Source organism: Bufo gargarizans, chromosome 3 (assembly GCF_014858855.1).
Source record: "Bufo gargarizans isolate SCDJY-AF-19 chromosome 3, ASM1485885v1, whole genome shotgun sequence".
In the NCBI taxonomy this organism is placed as follows: domain Eukaryota; kingdom Metazoa; phylum Chordata; class Amphibia; order Anura; family Bufonidae; genus Bufo; species Bufo gargarizans.
Genome location: NC_058082.1, coordinates 116,554,572 through 116,576,680, shown reverse-complemented (window position 1 = coordinate 116,576,680; position 22,109 = coordinate 116,554,572). Strand labels below are relative to the sequence as shown.

General features: G+C 43.5%; 1 protein-coding gene across 3 annotated transcripts in view; it reads right to left on the bottom strand.

The window, feature by feature from the left end:
• STAT6 (signal transducer and activator of transcription 6) overlaps positions 1 to 22,109 on the bottom strand; it is a 281,497-nt gene that overhangs the window by 53,882 nt on the left and 205,506 nt on the right. For all 3 annotated transcript variants that reach the window (XM_044284694.1, XM_044284696.1, XM_044284695.1), the window contains exons 14-15: positions 15,035 to 15,129; positions 4,344 to 4,480 (exon numbers count right to left, since the gene is read on the bottom strand). In XM_044284694.1, the coding sequence (XP_044140629.1) occupies positions 4,344 to 4,480; positions 15,035 to 15,129 (232 nt within the window). The remainder of the gene's footprint in view (positions 1 to 4,343; positions 4,481 to 15,034; positions 15,130 to 22,109) is intronic.

Sequence of the window (22,109 nt, the reverse complement as noted above, 5' to 3'; positions counted from 1 at the left end):
CCCAACCCTGGGTTGCCTTTTGTCCTCGAGGTGGACGCGTCTGAGACGGGAGTAGGCGCCCTTCTGTCTCAGCGTAGAACACCAGAGGGTCCTCTGCTTCCTTGTGGGTTTTACTCCCGGAAACTGTCTTCCGCGGAGTGCAACTATCAGATTGGTGACAGGGAGTTATTGGCCATCGTGCAGGCCCTTAAAGAATGGAGGCACTTGCTCGAGGGCTCGGTGGTTCCGGTTCTCATCCTGACGGACCACAAGAATCTGACCTACCTCTCTGAGGCCAAGAGATTGACACCACGTCAGGCCAGATGGGCTCTGTTCTTGTCACGTTTTAATTACGTGGTCTCCTACCTACCCGGTTCCAAGAACATCAGAGCGGATGCCTTATCACGGCAGTACTCCGAGCTGTCCGGGGAGGAGTCGATTCCGACTTCGGTCATACCTCCGAATCAGATCCTGGCCGCTATTCGCACCAGCCTGACCTCTCCCCTGGGTGAGCAGATTTTGGCGGCTCAATCTGGTGCTCCCTCTGGGAGACCCAACGGCAGATGTTTTGTGCCGGAGGAGTTGTGCACTCGGTTGTTGCGAACCTACCATAACTCCAAGGCCGCGGGGCATCCTGGAAAGAATCAGCTGTCCTGGGCTGTTTCACGTCTGTTCTGGTGGCCTTCTCTACGTTCCGACATCGCCGCATATGTAGCGGCATGCTCCGTTTGTGCCCAGAGTAAGTCCCCTCGGCACCTTCCGTTGGGCCTTTTGCAACCCATAGCCACCGGGGAGCGTCCATGGTCACACCTGGGGATGGATTTCATTGTGGACCTCCCTGCATCCCGAAGCCATACGGTCATTCTCATGATTGTGGATCGGTTTTCCAAAATGTGCCACTGTGTTCCTCTCAAGAAGTTACCCTCTGCACAAGAGTTGGCCTCGATTTTTGCCAGGGAGGTCTTCCGGTTGCACGGTTTGCCCAAGGAGATTGTGTCGGATCGGGGGAGTCAGTTTGTGTCCAGGTTCTGGCGCGCCTTTTGCTCCCAGTTGGGGATTCATCTCTCTTTCTCCTCGGCCTACCACCCTCAGTTCAATGGGGCCGCAGAACGATCCAATCAGGCCTTGGAGCAATTCCTTCGTTGCTATGTCTCCGATCACCAAGACAATTGGGTTGACCTCCTGCCTTGGGCTGAGTTTGCCAGGAACACGGCGGTGAACTCTTCCTCTGGGACGTCTCCCTTCATGGCCAATTATGGGTTCCAACCTGCCGTGTTACCGGAGGTATTCTCTCCCCAGGATATTCCGGCTGTGGAGGATCACCTTTCCGTCCTACGTGCTTCGTGGGTACAGATCCAGAGGTCCCTTGAGGTCTCTGCGCAGCGCCAGAGACTCCAGGCTGATCGCAGACGAGCGCCCGCTCCTTCCTACCAGGTCGGAGACCGCGTATGGTTGTCCACCCGCAACCTCAACCTTCGAGTGCCCACTCCCAAGCTGGCGCCTCGCTTTGTTGGTCCCTTCCGAGTGCTTCGCAGGGTAAACCCGGTAGCCTATGCCCTTGCGCTTCCTCCTGGCATGCGGATCTCCAACGTGTTTCATGTCTCCCTGTTGAAGCCACTGGTGTGTAATTGTTTCACTTCCTCGGTTCCTCGGCCTCGTCCGGTCCAAGTGGGCAATCGTGAGGAGTATGAGGTGAGCAATATCCTGGACTCACGCCTGGTCCGCGGTCGGGTGCAGTTTTTGGTCCATTGGCGTGGTTATGGTCCAGAGGAGCGTTCCTGGGTTCCCTCCGCAGATGTCCATGCTCCTGCCTTGCTCCGAGCCTTCCACGCACGCTTCCCTCAGAAACCGTTCTTTACTCCGCGGAGGAGGGGCCCTTGAGGGGGAGGTACTGTCATGGTCTTACCTTCTTGCTGTTCTCCTTCGTTTGACATGTGTTGGCGGCCATCTTGGTTTCTGGGTTTCTTGTAGCCTCCCACCCTGCGGCTTCTCCTTCCCACTGGGAGGAGCTGGATGCCTAGCTCATATATATAGGAGGTCTGTGGCTTCAGTTCCTTGCTTGGTCCTCCTGTGTTCACATGCTTCTAAGACTGCTGCTGCTTCTGGTTCCTGATCCTGGCTTCGTCTGACTACCCTGCTGGTTCCTGATCCAGGCTTCGTCTGACTACCCTGCTGGTTCCTGATCCAGGCTTCGTCTGACTACCCTGCTGGTTCCTGATCCAGGCTTCGTCTGACTACCCTGCTGGTTCCTGATCCAGGCTTCGTCTGACTACCCTTCTGGTTCCTGACCTCTGGCTTCGCAAGACCCTGCTTCGGTTTAGCCATCCGTTTGGACTTTTGCCTCACGGCTTGATTTTCAATAAAGCCTTCTTATTTCCACTTATCTCTTGTTGTACGTCTGGTTCATGGTTCCATGACACTTTTGCCTCGCCTTTTTCGGTGCCCTCAGAATCAGCAAAATCCTCCCCCAGTCCTGGTTTCGGCCCGGCGGCCTCGGGCCAGCTGACATTGCGCTTTCCAAAGCATCCGTACGCATTTGCATCCGCCGATCTAAAACTGATGTTTGGGTCCTGGGTCTCATTGTATCGTATTGAGGGCCCAGTTTGCCCTTATTGCCCTGTTATTCTGATTTTTATTTTAGGTTACCCTCACCATACGGTTTGTTTTCTGGGGCATTCCTATATCCTATGGGCTGGGCAGAGAGCTGAGTTTAGACCGGGTGGCTGGAGCCCGGGTTTTCGTCACATGGAGGCCATTTGTGGTATTCGTGGTCTTCGCTGGCCGCAAGTCCTGCCGGAGACTGTGCACATCAGTATGGTCGTCCAATCTCTCGCTTTGTTCGTTCCCGTGGGGGAGTGGTGGTACGTCATCGGCAACTCAAAGGGAATACCTAGCGCTTGATGCGGCCTGATGGGGTACATTTAAACAAAATCGGTCTTGATATTTTCCTCTCTGGCGTTCAGGACGGGGTAGAACAGGCCTTGTTTCTGTCAGAGCACCGTGTGGAGGTACACGGGCTCCTCTGTGGAGGTCGGTATAAGATTGAATAATAATAGCGGAGGAGAAGGCGGACTTGCCCACTATGGGGACAGTGGTTGGCATAGCGCTTCTTAGCCTCCTGAAAGCAGTTTTGGAGTTTTAATAAACTTTTGGTGAATTTTGTAAGAGCAATTAAAATAATAAAGCTCTGACTGACCCTCACTCCAACAAACATGTTGTCTTTCCCTTTTTATTCAGGTATGCGGGAAGATGTCGGGTCGGGGTTGCCGTTTAGTTCTCGTCAGTCTACAGCATTTCCTGTGAACATGCCCCCTTAGAAGCCCCTGTGCTGACACAGGTGATGCTGCCCTATGTCGAACACAAGCAGAAAATGAAGGAACTGAGACCTCGGTGCCATGGCTGACAGTGGGAAATCGAGACACCTTTATTAATTCATATACATTAGTGTCTCTTGCATTGGTTTATTTAATATGCTGAAAATACTATCCCACAACAATAATTGCCCTTCTATCTTTGAATTGTTGTTCTCCTCTTTTTTCCTGAAGGGTCGAAGAGCAAAAATGCATAGTCATTCTGGTGGACTCGAGCCAATCATGTATTGCATAGTTACATACTTATAGTTGGTAAGATTGAAAAAAAAAAACACTAATCCAACCTATAATTCTACCATGTTGATCCAGAGGACCCATTTGAGAGTGGTTTTCCAAGTGTTTTTTTTACCGATGACCTATCCTCATGAAAGGTCATCAATATCTCATCATTGGTGATCTAACACCTGAGACCTTCTTTGATCAGCTCTTTGAAGAGGATGTGGTGCTCCATTGAGTGCTGCAGCTTACCCTAGGCCCATGATGCCATGTTTATTGTTCAAGTGGCCTAGATGCAGCTGAGTCCCATTCAAGTGCAAGGGACTGAGTTGTGATACCAAGCACAACTGCTATCCAATGGATAGCTGGTTGACAGGGGTCCTGGGTGTTGGACTACAACCGATCAGATAGTAATGACCTATTCTGAGAATAGGTCATCAGTATAAAACACTCAGAAAACACTTTTAATAGAAAAAAAATCCTTCCCACCTCCAAATATAGCAATCACAATAAATCCCTGGATCAGTGTCCCTAATCAAGCATAAGTAATAATAAGTACCCAAAATCTGTCATATTTTTACTTTCTATGAAGGCATCCAGGCCCCCCTTGAACTTGAATCAGCTGTGGCAAAAGAGGAACATGATAATATAATTTTCTAAACTTGTGTCCTTGCAGTTCAAGCCACCCCCACTTTATCAGTATATCATTGTCTTCTACAGATTTTTGTTACTTTACCACATTACCATATAAGTCATTATAGAAACTTTGTTATTTACCATCTTCACCGCGAATAACATATGCAATTGTGATGCCCCCTATTTCTGAGTCACTGAACCTCAACAAGAATGTTCCACTTGGCTCAACGCTGAGAAGCTTCTGTACAAACAGCTTACTGACAAATCCCATTATTAGACTGAAACAAAAGGAAATGGTGACTTATGTTAATTATTCACAGTGACATACAGGATATCATGCACGTATTTCTCAGATTTCTAGCCACTTCCTGACGCAACCATTTTCTGTTTCTTCATTTTAGTTTTTTACTCTGTCTACCAGGAGCCATAACTTTTTTTTTTTTTTCCTGTTCACATAGCCATATCAGGGCTTGTCTCTTGTGGGATAAGATGTACTTTCTAATTGCACTATTTAAAATTATATATGATAACGTGGGAAGCTGGAAAAAATCTAAATTGGGCGGAATTGGAAAAAAATGCATTGTGTTATGGGTTTCATTTTTGGTGTTCCCTTTTCTTGGTTTTCCTACCTTGAAAAAAATACATTTCTTTCTGCATCCCCATATTCTGACCCCTTTAACTTTTTTATAGTTACATCTACAGAGATCTACAGAGTACATTTTTTCAGGCTGATCTTTATTTTTCATTAATACATTTTGGGTTGTATATGAATTTTTGTTCACTTTTTAGGAGGGTAAAGAGGCCAAAAAAACTGCATATCGGCCATTTTAATTTTTTTCCCATTACATCATTTGCCGTACAGGATAAATACTTTTATATTTTTTTTAACAGTTCATGCATTTTTAGATGGGGTGACACCTATGATCTATATTTTTAATTTTTTTTTTACATTTATTTTTAGTCCTCCTAGGAGATTTTTACATGTGATCATCTGATTACTAATGTTGATCGAGCACCAAGTATAATGGAAGTCAATGGGAGAACCCGAGCATTAAACCAGGCACCCCCTGCGGGGGGTGGGGGGGTGCCTGGTTCATAGGAAAAGGTCAGAAATTGATGGAAATACCACCAAAATGGTTCAGGAATGGCATGGGGAGGATGTTTAGATGTATCTTGGACTCCCAGGTAGCTGCTGGGAACGATGTTGTCGGCCACTTTTACAGACTGACAATAATATGCACAAATCCAAAGACCAAATTGATTTTTGAGGAAAAATTGTTAGGAAACATTCTTTCCCGTATATTTACTTGTATATAAAGTGCAAGTGCTGCCAAAAATTACAAGGAAGAGACGCTCCGATACAACCTGTATGTCACATAAAGGAGGGCCTCACTGACATTGTGGTACAATTGTTCATGTAGTGGGACTCCTACAGTCAAAGCCTATGCACTAAGTGAAAGGGCTGCCAAAAATAACAAGGAACCGACACTCCAATACACCCTTTGTTACACATAAAGGAGGGCATCATACACAGCCTTGAAAAATTATGATTTAGAGCAAGGCCCTGCTGATCATCTAAAACATTATTGGCGAGGGCCTGCTGCCGCTTTGGTGACTCTAGATAACCTGGGGCCGATCGAACGGGATGGTTACGCTGATAATAGCGTTATCGCCGCTCACCATCTGTGTTGATTCCTCAAAGTTTCTTAAAACCTCCCAGAGGTCAGACATCCATGCCCAATGCTCGCTTGTGAATAGCGAAAGCTGACTGGAAAGGTGACAACCATGTTGCAGCTGGTATTCCACTACTGCCCTTTACTGCTCACAAAGCCTGGCCAACATGTGGAACGTGGAGTTCCAGCGGGTGCTCACATCACACAACAGCCAGTGAGCTGGCAATTTCAAGCGCTGCTGCAGCGTTGACAGACCGGCTGAACCTGTTGATGACTTGTGGAAATGTGCACACACGTGGCGCACCTTCAGTAGCTCAGGCATATTTTGGTAGGTTTTGAGAAACCGCTGAACCACTAAGTTTAATACATGGGCTAGGTATGGGATGTGTGTGAGCTTGCCGAGCTCCAAAGCCGCCACCAAGTTGTGGCCATTATCAGCCTGGTTCTAGGTTGAGTGGCGAGAGCCACAGCCAGGGGCGTAGCTATAGGGGGTGCAGAGGTAGCAGTCGCTACCGGGCCCAGGAGCCTGAGGGGCCCAAAGACCCTTGTGCCACGTAAGAAGACACTGGTATTATAGAAAGTGTATGCAAGTTACACCTCTGGCTGGACAGAAGGGGTTAGGTTAAGAATTTGGTATGGAGGAGGGGTGCAGTTTCAATTTTTGCCTCATTCAGCACAAAGGTTTGAGAGAAGGGGGGCCCAAGCTGAACTCTGGCACAAGGGCCCATGAGCCTTTAGCTACGCCCCTGGCCACAGCTCAGTCTGGTTGCTTATCCCCTGCCACAGCTCTGCGGCGGTGTGCTGTTTGTCCCCTAAGCATATCAGTTTCAGCACGGCCTGTTGCCGCTTTCCCACTGCAGTGCTACACTGCTTTTAGCTACCGATTGATGACTGATTGGTGCTGCACGTGGATAATTCGAAGGTGGAAGTGAAGGAAGAGGCGGAGGAGGAGAAGTGGGGGTTGGAGCCACTAATGTAGTTGGTGGCTGAAACCCTGATGCAATTATGGCCCGCAATCCTTGACTTTGGCAGCACCTGTGCCATCCCAGGGTATGACTCACTCCCAGCCTCCACAACATTCACCCAGTGTGCAGTCAGGGAAATGTAGCGTCCCTGGCCAAATGCACTTGTCCATGTGTCCGTGGTTAAGTGGACCTTCCCAGTAATTGCGTTGGTCAGGGCAAGTGTGAGGTTATGGGACACATGTTGGTGTAAGGCGGGCACGTCACACCTTTAATAATGGTGGCTGGGGACTGCGTAACGCGGGACGGCCGCCAACATTAGGCTGCAGAAGGCCTTCCAGTAATTTGGAAAGCTGCGCATTTAGTGCTATGGCCTGTGGGTGGGTGGCTGGGTATTTATGCTTGCATTCAAATGCCTGGGGTAAGGACAATTGGACGCTGCGCTGGGACACGGAAGTGGATGTGGTCACTGATGGTGCTTGCGAAGGTCCAGGTGCAGGGCGGGAGGCATCTGGGCCTGCGTCTTGGACAGGGCATTGGCCAGCACGTAACACAGGGAAAGAGGAGGCATTGGTGTGACCCGCAGACACAGATTGTGGACCCAGGCGTTCGGCCCACCTATTACAGTGCTTTGATGCCATGTGACGGATCATGCTGGTGGTGGTGAAGTTGCTAGTGTTCACGCCCCAGCTTATTTTGGTACGACACAGGTTGTAAACTATTATTATTTTGGCGTTCACACTTTCCTAAAAAAAGTTGCTCCATGGAACAGTTGCTGGCCTGTGTTGTGTGGCCCACCTTTTCGCTTTTGCCACCCCACTGCCTCTTGCAGCCTGTTGCGGTGCAGCAGATCCCTCCCACTCTGTACTGCTGTCCTCGCTCAGCTTTACACCTTCCCAGGTTGGGTCAGTCACTTCATCGTCCACCACCTCCTCTTCCACTTCCTCACTTTGCTCATCCTCCTGACTCGTTGACCTAACCACTACCACAGTGATTGACAACTGTGTCTCATCCTCTTCATCAACATCTTGAGACAGTAATTGCCGTTGAGTTATTGGCAACTGCGTCTCATCATCATCCAACTCATTAAACAGTAATTACCATTCCCCACCGTCATCTTTTTGTGATTGTGGATGCTCAAGAGTTTGGGAATCAGGGCACAAGATCTGTCCCTCTTCAAGCGTGCTTGGCGAGAGGTCCAAATCAAGGAATGGCGCTGAAAAGAGCTTCTCGGAATATCCGAGTGTGCGATCACTTGTTTGCCCAGACTCTCCATGGTGGGAGGAAGGAGGATCAGGGTGAGGATTGAGTTGAGCAGACTCTTGGCTACTGAGACTGGACTTGGTGGAAGGGGTGGTGCTTAACCGACTGGAAGCATTATCTGCTGCAATCCAATCGACCATCTGGTCGCACTGGGCTGCTTTCAAGAGTCGTGTCCTGCGCCACCTGCAAACTGGGACATGAAGCTAGGTATAGTGGATAATTGGTTTTCTTGTGCTCTGGCAGCAGGCACAGTTTCACCGCACCCAGGGCCACGGCCTCTGCGTGCACCATCAGCATCACGGCCACTGCCACATCCCTTACTGCTCGTCTTCTTCATATTAAATGTTATATATGATTGAAAGTCTGTCACACGTACAGTAGAGTAGGATTTGTTAGTGTATGCACAAACTAATTTAGAAAGATATTTGGGATGTGGAAACGTCACACAGGAGATATCCTGCAGGTAATGTCAATGCTGTCACCAGCGGCTAATGAAAAATTACAGGGAATGTCACAGGTATTTGGGATGAGGAAACGTTATACAGGAGAGGTACCACCGGTAATGTCACTGTCTGCAGCATCTACGCAAAAAAGTACACTGTATGTCACAGATACATTTTTTAAGCGCACACGTTACACTGCGGATGTGGCCTTGGTAATGTCACTGTCAGAAGCGGACACCGTCTATTGACAAAGTACACTGTATGTCACAGATATTTTTGGGATGCGCACACTTTACACAGGAGATGTGGCGCAGCTAATGTCACTGTCCGCAGCAGACACCGTCTACAGAAAAAGTACACTGGATGTCAGATATTTTTTGGATGCGCAAACTTTACATTGGAAAAGTTGCGCAGCTACTCTCATTGTCCGCAGCAGACACCGTCTATAGAAAAAGGACACTGGATGTCACAGATAAATCTTTTCAGCGCACACGTTACACTGCAGATGTGACGCTGGTTATGTCACTGTCAGAAGCGGACACCGTCTATTGAAAAAGGAGACTGTATGTCAGATATTTTTCGGATGCACACATTTTACACTGGAGATGTGGCTTAGCTAATTTCGCTGTCTGCAGCGACCTTACTATTGCACACTAATTTAGCGCAGGATGCGCTAAAAATAGATATTGCTACCACATACAATAATCCTTACAAGGACTTTTGGGTCTGTAAAGTTTTAGCAATTTAGCGCAGGTTGCGCCAAAAATATAGATTGCTGCTGCCACACACAATAGTCCTTAAAAGGACTTTTGGGTCTGTGAAAAGTTTTGGTGGTAAAAATATTCTTAAATCACTGCCTACACTGTCTGTCCCTTCCTCAGCACAGCTCTCCCTGACTAAGAATGAGCCGAACATGCATCATCGGGTGCTATATAGCACCCAATGACGCTTTCTGGCCAGCCAATCACTGGAATGCCAGCAGCTAACATGGCTACGGCATTACAGTGAATGTCAGTACTTACATGCACGTTTATTGGCTGCACAGCAGCCAAGAAACGTGCGGGGCGGAGCATTGTGGAGCATTGCGCTCGAGCACATGCGGTATTCGGCCGAATACTGCCATGTGCAGAGCATCAAGATGCTCGAGCCGAACTGGTGTTCGGCCGAGCATGCTCGATCATCACTACTGATTATTTATACTATAGACTGCAATGATTTACCATTGCAGTCTAGGAGACAATCACTGTGCTCCTTTGAGGAACTTTGCTGGGTGCAAGAGGTGTTTCTACACCACCCTTGCCACTTTCTGAAAATGGATCATTGCAGGATGAAGTGTGGGCTGGGCAATTGGTTCCTGACTATTTTATCATCACATCTGATTTCTGTTTTAAATGATGACTGAAATCTACCAGAGTTATGGGCTGAACTAGATTTAAGTTTAGGCACACGGACTGCCAGAGGATGTGCCTGATTTACAACAAGGCCTGCTCCTTGTCATAAATTAAGCACACCCTCCAGTGGGGCAATGTAAAATGTAAAATATGGCCTTCAGTAAATTCCCCCACTAGGCGAATATTTAATGTATATTTTTTACAAAAAATGGGTAGATGGAGTGCTGTCCGCATCTTTTGTTGCCCCATTGAAGTGAATGGGCCCGCACCCGAGTCTCAAAAACTGAGGCTTGGATGCGGACCCGAAAAACGGTTGTGTGCATGAGGCCTTTATGTCCTACAGATAGATTCAGCAGATGATTGTCGGGAAGGAAGCGCTCCTTCCCGACAATCGTGTGCTCATCAGTAAAGGAGACAGCTGCATTTACATCACTCGTTCCCATACAGAATCATCGTTTTCCGCTAGCATATTGTGGTGTCTAAACACACTATGCAACTGGCAAACAATGATTTTGGTGACCGCACAAATGATCCTACTACCCGATGAACGAGCGTTTCACTTGTTCATTGGGTAATCGGCAGCACCTTCACACTGCCAGATATTTGCTAACGAGCGTTTGTATGAATGCTTGTTAGCGATTATCTGGCTGAGGCGGCCAGATAGGAAAGAAGAATAAGTGATTCACATTAAACTGATAAGTGCAATGATCTTCTTTGGACATCTTTATATAGGCCTATTAAAAGATTATATTATTAAAACTATTAAAATAGAGCTGCCATACTGTTGACTTAATTCTACAATCTAATCTTTAAATAACAGATAAGATCTTTCCCTTACAGCAGCAGTAACCTAAACAATTGATTAGCCATCAGTTTGAGAGTTTTATCTCTCTGTGCTGGCTGCTACAGATTGTTAATTTTCAGTGTAAAATTCTTTTTTTTGTTGTTTTTTTTAATGAATATTGATTTAAAACAAATACCTTGTTCTGATGGAAATGTCCCTGTACATGTACAGCTAATAAAAAAACATCTCTATGCTGTTCAAAACCGCAGAAACCAAGTGGCTATGGCACCCACTTAGAAATGCCAGACTCCCACTATACATGTGTGGCGGAGGTTCTGAAGGGGTTGACGCAGTACCAAAAGCACATATTCTTATTTTCATTTGCTGTTTACATACAGTATCTGTATTTTAATTTTGCATCTGATAATTTTGTTGGTATGCCTGTTCTGTCTTGGTGTAGGCAGTTTAACCCTTTTATGACCAAGGGTCATTGAGGTCCCAGTGTTCAGGTCAAAATTTACAAATCTGACATAGCTTTGGAACACTTTTATTTATCCAAGCCATTCTGAGATTGTTTTCTTGTGACACATTGTACTTCATGACAGTCATAAATTTGAGTCAATATATTTCACCTTTATTTATGAAAAAATCCCAAATTTACAAAAAATGTGGAAAAAGTAGCAATTTCAAAATTTCAATTTCTCTGCTTCTAAAAAAGAAAGTGAGACCTCATAAAAATATTTATTACTTAACATTCCCCATATGTATACTTTATGTTGGCATCATTTTGGAAATGTCATTTTACTCAAAACTGATTTTACAAACTTTGTTAACCCTTTAGGTGTTCCACAAGAATTGAAGGAAAATGGAGATAACATTTCCAAATTTCACTTTTTTGGCAGATTTTCCATTGTATTACATTTTTTTCTTTAACACATTGAGGGTTAACAGCCAAACAAAACTCAATATTTATTACCCTGATTCTGCGGTTTACAGAAACACCCCACATGTGGTCGTATACTGATGTAAGGGCGCACGGCAGGGCACAGAAGGAAAGGAGCGCCACATGGTTTTTGCAAGGCAGATTTTGCTGGACTGCCATGTCCCATTTAAAACCCCCTCCCTGATGCACCCCTACAGTAGAAACTCCCAAAAAGTGACCCTATTTTGGAAACTAGGGAATAAGGTGTCAGTTTTATTGGTACTATTTTGGGGTACAGATGATTTTTAATTGCTCTATATTACGTTTTTTGTGAGGCAAGGTAACAAAAAAATTGCTGTTTTGGCACCGTTTTGTTATCTTTAATTTTTTACAAGATTTATCCGACATGGCAGATCCTGTGCTATTTTTATAGAGCAGGTTGTTACGGGATGCAGTGATATCAAATATGTCTACTTTTTTTGTTTGTTTCAGTTTTACATAATAAGGCATTTTTGAAAAAGAAATTATGTTTTTGTGTGTATTTTCTGAACGCCATATGTTTTTTATTTTTCTGCCGATCGTCTTGTGCTGGGGCTAGTTTTTTGCAGAAAGAGTTGAGGTTTTTATTAGTACCATTTTTGGATACATATAATTTTATGATCATTCATTATTCCACTGTATGAGGCAAGGTGACCAAAAAATTGGCTACTTTGGAAAAAAAAAAATTTACAGCGTTCATCTGAGGGGTTAGGTTATGTGACCGTTTTATAGAGCAGATTGTTACGGACGTGGCAATAGCCAATATGTATACTTTTTCTTATTTATTTAAGTTTTACACAATAATAGCATTTCTGAAACCAAAAAAAATTATGTTTTAGTGTCTCCACTAAAAGCCATAGCTTTATTTTTTGGGCGATTGTCTTAAATAGGGGCTCATTTTTGGCAGGATGACGTAACGGTTTGATTGGTACTATTTTGGGGGGGGCATACGCCTTTTTGATCGCTTGGTGTTGCACTTTTTGTGATGTAAGGTGACAAAAATAGCTTTTTTTTTTACACAGTTTTTATTTTTATTTTTTTATGGAGTTCATTAGACGGGGTTGATCATGTGATATTTATAGAGATGGTCGTTATGGACGCGGTAATACCTAATATGTGTGGTTTTTTTTGTTCTTTTTTATAGGAAAAGGCAATTTATTTTTTTAATTTACATTTTTATTTATTTTTTTATTTTTACTTTTATCATTTTCACTTTTTTTTTATCAGTTCCCTCTTGGATCTTGACGATCCAGTGGGGCTGATGGTTGTACTATACTTTGCAATGCTCTTGATTTCCTGTAGGTGGCAACACCGGACACTTTTGCAAAGAGTCCGGTTGCCATGGCAACCATCGGCCGCTGCAATAGCCCCCTCCCATTGTTAACCCCATGGATGCCGCTGCCTCGGCGTCTATGGGGTTATAGCAGAGTGTCAGCATACAGCCGACACTCGCTGCTGATGGAGGCAGTTCAGGAATGGAGCCGCCACCATCACACACAGCTGGGGGACCGCATCAATGGCAGCGCTGGAAAAGGGGGGGATACATCCAGCATTGAGGGGGCACAGATCGGGGCAGTATGAATGTATTGGGTGGGGAGGGGGCGGACCGCATCAGGGGCATGATACATGGATGGGGGGGGCGGTGACCGATTGCAGAAGCTGGGCTCACGGTGGTGGTGGGGGGTTGGAGGCGCACAGGAAGGGGGCACAGATCGGGGGGCTTCAGGACACATTACCTGATTTCAAGCTCTGATCTGCAGAGTGCAGATCAGAGCCTGAAACCAGCATTTTAACACTGCCGCGACTGCACAGACTAACCAATCGGATCGACTGCCGGCAAGGGACCACTCTGATTGGTCCCTTGCTGGCATTACTAGACTGTATGCTGTCCGTGACAGCAGCAGGGTAGGGGCAGAAGCTTTAATTCAAGCGCTGCAAAGAACTACCATGACGTCTATACACGTGGTAGCTGCACGGGGTATGTGCAGCTAGCACGTATATAGACGGATTGCAGTCGTGAAGGGGTCAATGAAAATGTAAGGCCTTGTTCACATCAGAGTTGTGGCTTATGTTTATAAGCTACAATTCAGGCCAAACAGCTTCCCTGCGCTGAGATCAGGGAAGCTGTTCAATTGCTGTAGTAGCCTCGAGCCTTATGAAGGATCCAAGGCTACCACCGAAATTATTCCTATGGCTTCATAGTAACATAATGAGACTCCTATAGGCTGCAGTCTATGTGAGCAGTGATCAGATGACTGCATGTTTAAAGTCCCCTAGGGGGGCTTAAAAAAGTTTTTAAAAAATCTAAAAATAAATAAATAAAATATACGAAAATTCTAATCACCCGCCTTTCCCCATCTTATAAATAAAAAAATATATATAATTGTTATTGCTGCATCCCAAAAAGTTCAAGGTGTTAAAATATAAATATATTTCTCCCCATGCTGTGAATGCCCTAATGGAATAAAAAAAATCAAGATGGACAATTCACCTTTTTTGTCTCTTCATCTCCCCAAAAAATTGAACAAAGTGATCAAAAAGTCATACACACTCCAAAAAGCAATAAAAACTGCAGATTGCCTTGCAATTTTTTTTATGTATTAATACACAAGAAAAACAATATAAATATGGCATCAACGTAATCATGCTGATCCGGAGAATGAAGGTAATAGGTCTGTTTTTTCCAGTTCCACCCCATTTGGAAATGGTTTCTAACTTCCCAATACATTTTAAGCAATATAAGATGGTGCTGTTAGAAAGTACAACTTTTCCTGCAAAAGCAAGTCCTCATACATAGTATGTGAATGGAAAAATAGAAAAAGTTATGGCTCCAGGAACTCAGGGCGTAGAAATAAAGAAAAATTTGAAAATCACAAGGTTCTAAAGGAGTTAAAGGTTTTTTCCAGGAGTAAAATATTGATAACCTATCATCAGGATAGGTCATCAATGTCTAATCAGTTGGTGTCCAACTCTCAGCACCTGCACCGATCAGCTGTTTGAGGAGGCAGTAGTGAGCGATGCAGCCTCTTCCTAGGCCAGTGGCATCATGTTCATCAGTCACATAGCCTATGTGCTGCTTTGTCCCTTTCAAATGAGCGGGCCTGGGCTGCAATACAACCACTATATAATGTGTGGCGCTGTGCTTGGGTGTTTACAACCCCTGAGAAACATGAATATCTGAAAATATGAAACAGGATACCTCTATTAAGACAGGCCCTTTAAAAATTAATTTCAGGGTTCAATATAGTAATTTCATGAGCATTTTGTTGTGTTCCAGCAATTATTTTCACTGTACATCCAAATATCCATCACAAAGTATTCGGTTTTTTTTTTTAGTTTTTTTTATGTTTCTTACCCATCTGACCAGTAATCTTTTAAATGTTTTTTGGTGAGATCCACAACGCCATCAAACCACTGCCAAAATGTAAAGTTTCTTTCCCGAACTGGTTCCTGAAATAAAAAAAACTTTTTTAAACCATTTTCCCAAGTATGTGTTTTGTATGTAGTCCTATTCTAAAACGACAGTCCTCTCTCATGATAAAACATTGTCCATATGACAGTGTTATCCACAGTACAGGTGCATCTCAATCAATTAGAATATCATTGAAAGTTATAATTTATTCCAGTAATTCAGTTAAAAAAATGAAACACATACCGTATATTCTATAGATTAATTACACACAGAATGATAATTAATCTGGAGTGATCCAGTGCTTATTTTATGTTGATGATTATGGCTTCCAGCTAATGAAAATCCAAAAGTCAATATCTCAGAAAATTTGAATATTATAAAACCAATTAAAAAATAATTTTTAATACAGAAATGTTGGCCTACTGAAAAGTATGTACAGTTTATGCACTCATTACTTGGTCGGAGCTCCTTTTGCATGAATTTCCAGGTACATGGCTGTGCTGACTCGATTTAACACATAGGACCAACACCAGCAGATGACATAGCTCCCCAAATCATCACTGACTGTGGAAACTTCACACTGGACCTCAAGCAACTTGTATTGTGTACCTCTCCACTCTTCCTCCAGACTCTGGGATTTTGATTTCCAAATGAAATGCAAAAGTTACTTTCATCTGAAAACAGGACTTTGGTAAACTGAGCAACAGTCCAGTCCTTTTTCTTCTTAGCCCAGGTAACGGCGGGTTTAGAAGGGCTGACGGAGCAGCCGATTGTTGGGAAGGAAGTGTTCCTTCCTGCAGGGCCGTAAAACTGGGCAATTGCCCAGTGCCCCTATCCTCTAAGGGGCCCCCTGCTTCTGTCCGCACAAGGTTGAACAGTCCGAACTCCAGAGTGGGGAATTTCCTGGCTTAGAAGTCCCTGCTCTGACTCTATATACGGATGTGTCCATATATGGAGTCAGTGTTATGAACATGAAAGGGGTATTCCCAAGCATGGTTGTAACGGATCTCCTGGCACCCCGACCGGGTACCTCTGTCGATAGATGCTCCCAGTGCTTCCTGAGGACTCCAAGCACTCCACTTGACACCGTAAGCGCTGCAGACCCCACGAACCGCCGAAGCTTGGTTGAGGTCTCACCGTCTCCTACCCACCTTGGGCCTACGATGAGGCTCCAGGCTCCAGTGGGTGAACCTCTCCTAAATCCAGAGAGCAGGAACAACTCTTACAAGAGCTATTAGTATAGCCCGGGAAGTATAGCAAATCTTCAGCGTATAGCAATCCCCAGTATCGATCAGTTACCCAAACACCAGCATCAACATGATGAAGGGTAAAACAGGGACTCTTTATTGAACACACAACATTGACTTATACACATTTTCCAACCACCCACAGGGTTTTGTAAAAACAACCAATAAACACGTACAATACACTCAGACACTCCCACACAAAATCCTCCCCAATGCCTGTAATACAATTACCTTACACAATGGGTTGATGCAATTGTATCACAGGCAAGAGAATACACAGTGTCTTCTGTCCTGGAGACAACCGAGGAGTAATTCAATTATCTCTCAGGACAAAGGAAAATCGCCAATACACACGTGGGGACAATAGGACAGACATCACTACTCAAATATACAATGTCCCACCCTTTTACAGTACACATAGACATTTAACATATCCCAAAATGGCACAAATTAGACCAGGGGTTCAAACATTAGTAAAAGTCCCTTGTGAACAAAGGAAGCCTGGCTGATGAGAGGGCCCATAATCCTGGGGCAAGAGGCTGGTAGCCAGGCTTCTCCACCACCCAGTGGCAAGGTTGGTTTAAGCACAATGGTCATTATGCTTAGGGACACCCTGTGTATATAAAACTATTTTAGACATGTTTCTGTGGGTATTTGAACTCACAACCATCCACATTAAATATGCAAGAACCATAACCACACGGCTATATAGTTCAATGCTAAGGCATAGCTGTAAAAACCTCATGGAAGATTCTCTTGTATAAATCAAGAGAAACTTCTATGAGGTTTTTCAGCAATAACCTAGCATTAAGCTTTATAGCTCAGTGGTTAAGGTTGTTGCCATTAATATAGTAGGTTGTGAGTTCAAATCCCCTCAGAAACATTTTAAAGATAGAGGCTAAATAAAACTTAAATACACAGGGTGTTCCCAACAGTGAAAAATGTTATTTTATTGAGAAAGAAATTTGAGCAAAAAGTTAAATATGATCAAGTAACACTCGTATTAACCCACACCAACCTTTTTAACTTGTGTAACCAGTATTTTTAAAATGTTTGTGGGGATTCGAACTTACAACTTTCTACATTACAGGTAAAAATCTTAACCACTGTGCTATAGAGCTCAATGCTAAGGCATTGTTGAATAATTTGCTTGCATTTATTTGAGACATGTTTCAAGAAGACGGAATGTTCAACTATTAAACAAACAATGGGGAAAATTTACTAAAGACTGGTGTTTCATATGCCAGTCTTAGTAAAAAAAAAAAAGTTCCCCAGGTAAGGGTGTACAGTCGTGGCCAAAAGTTTTGAGAATGACACAAATATTAGTTTTCACAAAGTTTGCTGCTAAACTGCTTTTAGATCTTTGTTTCAGTTGTTTCTGTAATGTAGTGAAATATAATTACACGCACTTCATACGTTTCAAAGGCTTTTATCGACAATTACATGAAATTTATGCAAAGAGTCAGTATTTGCAGTGTTGGCCCTTGTTTTTCAGGACCTCTGCAATTTGACTGGACATGCTCTCAATCAACTTCTGGGCCAATTCCTGACTGATAGCAACCCATTCTTTCATAATCACTTCTTGGAGTTTGTCAGAATTAGTGGGTTTTTGTTTGTCCACCCGCCTCTTGAGGATTGACCACAAGTTCTCAATGGGATTAAGATCTGGGGAGTTTCCAGGCCATGGACCCAAAATGTCAACGTTTTGGTTCCCGAGCCACTAAGTTATCACTTTTGCATTATGGCATGGGGCTCCATCGCATTGCATTGTTCTTCACCAAACTGTTGTTGGATTGTTGGAAGAAGTTGCTGTTGGAGGGTGTTTTGGTACCATTCTTTATTCATGTCTGTGTTTTTGGGCAAAATTGTGAGTGAGCCCACTCCCTTGGATGAGAAGCAACCCCACACATGAATGGTCTCAGGATGCTTTACTATTGGCATCGCTCTCAATCTCACCCACTTTATCCTACTTCTATGTTGGGAAGAGTGGGATTGATGCTTCATAAATGTGGCTCACTGTTATTTTACAGCAGAAAACTGGCAAAAATTTTTTGATGAATCTGTTAATTTTCTTCTACAAAGCTGACTGCCTGCAGAAACCACTAAGGGGAGCTCAGTGCATAGAAATTTATACAGTTACCATTTACTGGAATGGAAGCTGAAATAATCTCTTTGCATTGAGTTCCACCTAGTGTTATGCAGTGTTTTCTTGTCCAGAAAATAAGAAGTTCAGCGCCAGCTCCCCTACCCTCGGGCCCCGTACCAATTTTGATGAAGGAGTGAACATCCTAAAAGCATAGTGTGGTGATTCCATCATTTTTGCCAGGGGCTGTATATTTCAGAAGTTACTTTTGGTTCTTACAGACACAATTGATCAATTGCAACTGCTACCTCTGCACCTTAATAGCTACAACCCTGCTTAATACATTCTTGAAGCCTTACATGTTCTATGTTTCAATCAGGGACATAGCTATAGGCTGGGAGGAGGACTGAAAGATTTTATTGCCAGGGCCCACTCAAAAGTATTATACAATGACATTATATACAGTGACAGTACATACAAGGGATGCTCAACCTGGGGACCTCCAGCTGTTGCAAAAAAAAACTCCCAGCATGCTTGGACAGCTTACACGTATTAGCCTATGGCAGGGCATGGTGGGATTTGGAGTTTTACAACAGCTGGAGGGCTGCAGGTTGAGCATCCGTGTTATACCGCATATCATGACATGTAGAATACATGTCTAGGCCACAAACGGAGTGTTCTAAATATGCCACTAGATTCAATGGATGGTTATGCAATATGTGGTCAGTCTGTGGAAAACTTTCGCAAAATCTGGGCATACATGTGTAAGTTTATGTGTAATATTTCATCCTGCTTTGGTTTTGATTTTCTGGGTTTAATAGCTTTTCATTTCTTTTCAGTTGCTTTAATTACTTTCTCACAGTTTTATTTGCACATCAGCAGGAAAATATGTCTAGGCATACTATTATTATCCTCATCTCTGGCAGGAAACTAGGATGTTTACCCAGCGGTAAAAACATATTTTATATAGACTATGCTTCTTTAGAAATACTAAACACTTGCTGTACAGTCTACTAGCATTTATACACAGTATAACAGCATATAAAGAGGTTCTTCATAACTTAAAAATTGAAGGCCTATTCTTAGAATAGGCCATGAATATCAAATCAGTGGTGATTTACCTCACATCACCCCTGCCGATTAGCTAACTGAACGGTAAACCCTGCAGCTGCTTAGCACCTAAGGCAGAGCCTCCATCCCCGAGACTGAGCTGCTGATGGTAGAAGGGGGTTACACTTTGCTGCAAAATCCATTGAGAGGGGAGACAAAGGACAGACAGATCAGCCAGCAAAGCGGACAGTGCAGGGGCGTGGTTGTTGCTCCAGTAGCAGTGACATTCCTTGCACAGAGGCAGATCTTCTCCTCCTGCTCCCTCAGGTTAGTGCATGGAATGTCATCAGAGCAGGGAAAGAAGCTGACATGACAGGTCATGTGACCCTCAGTTAACTAGGAGAACAGGGCCACTGTAGATGAAGTGAATTCAAAATCCCTGTAATTTGCTTATGTAGTGGCATGGAGCAGGGATAGTTTGAAGTCTGGACATTTATGAACATTTTCCCTGTTCCTTCTATGCAAATTATCAGCTCCTTACTTTATTTCACCTTAACCCCTTCCCGACATGTGATGTACTATTACGTCATGGAAGTCAGTGACTTCCCGTATTTTGACGTAATATCATGTTACTGCAGGGGTCCGGCAGTCCCTGGTAGCCGGGCCCCTGCTGTATCTGCCGGCATGAAAAAGGCGTATGCCCCCCAAAATAGTACCAATCAAACCGTCCCCTCATCCCACAAAAAAATGAGATCCTACCTAAGACAATCGGTCTAAAAATAAAAAAGCTATGGCTCTCAGACTATGACACTAAAACAGGCATCCTCAAACTGCGGCCCTCTAGCTGTTTTAAAAACTACAACTCCCACAACGCCCTGCTGTAGGGTGATACCTGTAGGCTGTTCGGGCATGCTGGGAGTTGTAGTTTTGCAACAGCTGAAGGGCCGCAGTTTGAGGATGCCTGTCCTAAAACATCATTTTCTGGTTTCAAAAATGCTATTATTGTGTAAAACTTAAATAAATAAGAAAAAGTATACATATTCGGTATTGCCAGGTCCGTAATGATCAGGTGAACATTGTAAAAATAAATAAATAAAAACTGTGCTAAAATTAAAAAAATTTGGCTCACATTCCCCCTTAAAGTGTATTAAGTGAATGATCAAAAAATCATATGTACCCAAAAATGGTACCAACAAAACTGGCACCTTATCCCCCTAGTTTCCAAAATGGGGTTACTTTTTGGAAGTTTCTACTGTAAGGGTCCATCAGGGGCGCTTCAAATGGGACATGGCATCTGAAAACCAGTCCAGCAAAATCTGCATTCCAAAAACCATATGGCGTTCCTTTTCTGCTGCACCCTGCCGCATGCCCTTACATCAGTTTACGACTACCTCTGGGGTGTTTCTGTACACAGCAGAATCAGGGTAATAAATATAGAGTTAACCCTTGATGTGTTAAAGAAAAAAAATTGATTATAATGGAAAATCTGCTAAAAAAATTAAATTTAGAAATTTCTACTCCATTTTCCTTTAATTCTTGAGGAACACCTAAAAGGTTAAAGTTTGCAAAATCAGTTTTGAGTAACTTGAGGGGTGTAGTTTCTACAATGGGATTATTTATGGCGGCTTTCTACTATGTAAGCCCCACAAAGTGACTTCAGACCTGAAATGGTCCTGAAAAAGTGGGTTTTGGAAATTTTATTAAAAATTTCAAAATTTACTTCTAAACTTCTAAGCCTTCTAACATCCTAAAATAATAAAATGACATTTACAAAATGATGCCAACATAGAGTAGACATATGGGGAATGTTAAGTAATAAATACTTTATGAGGTGTCACTTTCTGCTTTAAAAGCTGAGAAATAGAAATTTTGAAAATTGCTAATTTTTCAAAATTTTGGGTAAATTTGGGATTCTTTCATAAATAAAGGTAAAATATATTGACTCAAACTTATTACTATCAAGAAGTACAATGTGTCACTGTAATAGCAAGCGATCAAAAAGTCAAACCCACCCCAAAATAGTGCCAATCAAACCGTCATCTCATCCCGCAAAAATCATACATTATTTTGGGGATAATCGCCCATGAAAAAACTATGGCTCTCAGACTATGGAGACACTAAAACATGATTTTTTTTGTTTAAAAAATGAAATCATTGTGTATAACTTACATAAATAAATAAAAAAATAGTATACATATTAGGTATCGCCACGTCCGTGACAACCTGGTCTATAAAAATACCACATGATCTAGCCTGTCAGATGAATGCTGTAAATAACAAAAAATAAAAACGGTGCCAAAACAGCTATTTCTTGTTACCTTGCCTCACAGAAAGTGTAATACAGAGCAACCAAAAATCATATGTACCCTAAACTAGTACCAACAAAACTGCCACCCTATCCTGTAGTTTTTTTTTAAATGGGGTCACTTTTATGGAGTTTCTTCTCTAGGGGTGCATCAGGGGGGCTTTAAATGGGACATGTTGTCAAAAAACCAGTCCAGCAAAATCTGCCTTTCAAAACAGTATGGCCCTGCCGTGTGGCCGTATAGCAGTTTATGACCACATATGGGGTGTTTCTAGAAATTACAGAATCAGGGCCATAAATATTGAGTTTTGTTTGGCTGTTAACCCTTGCTTT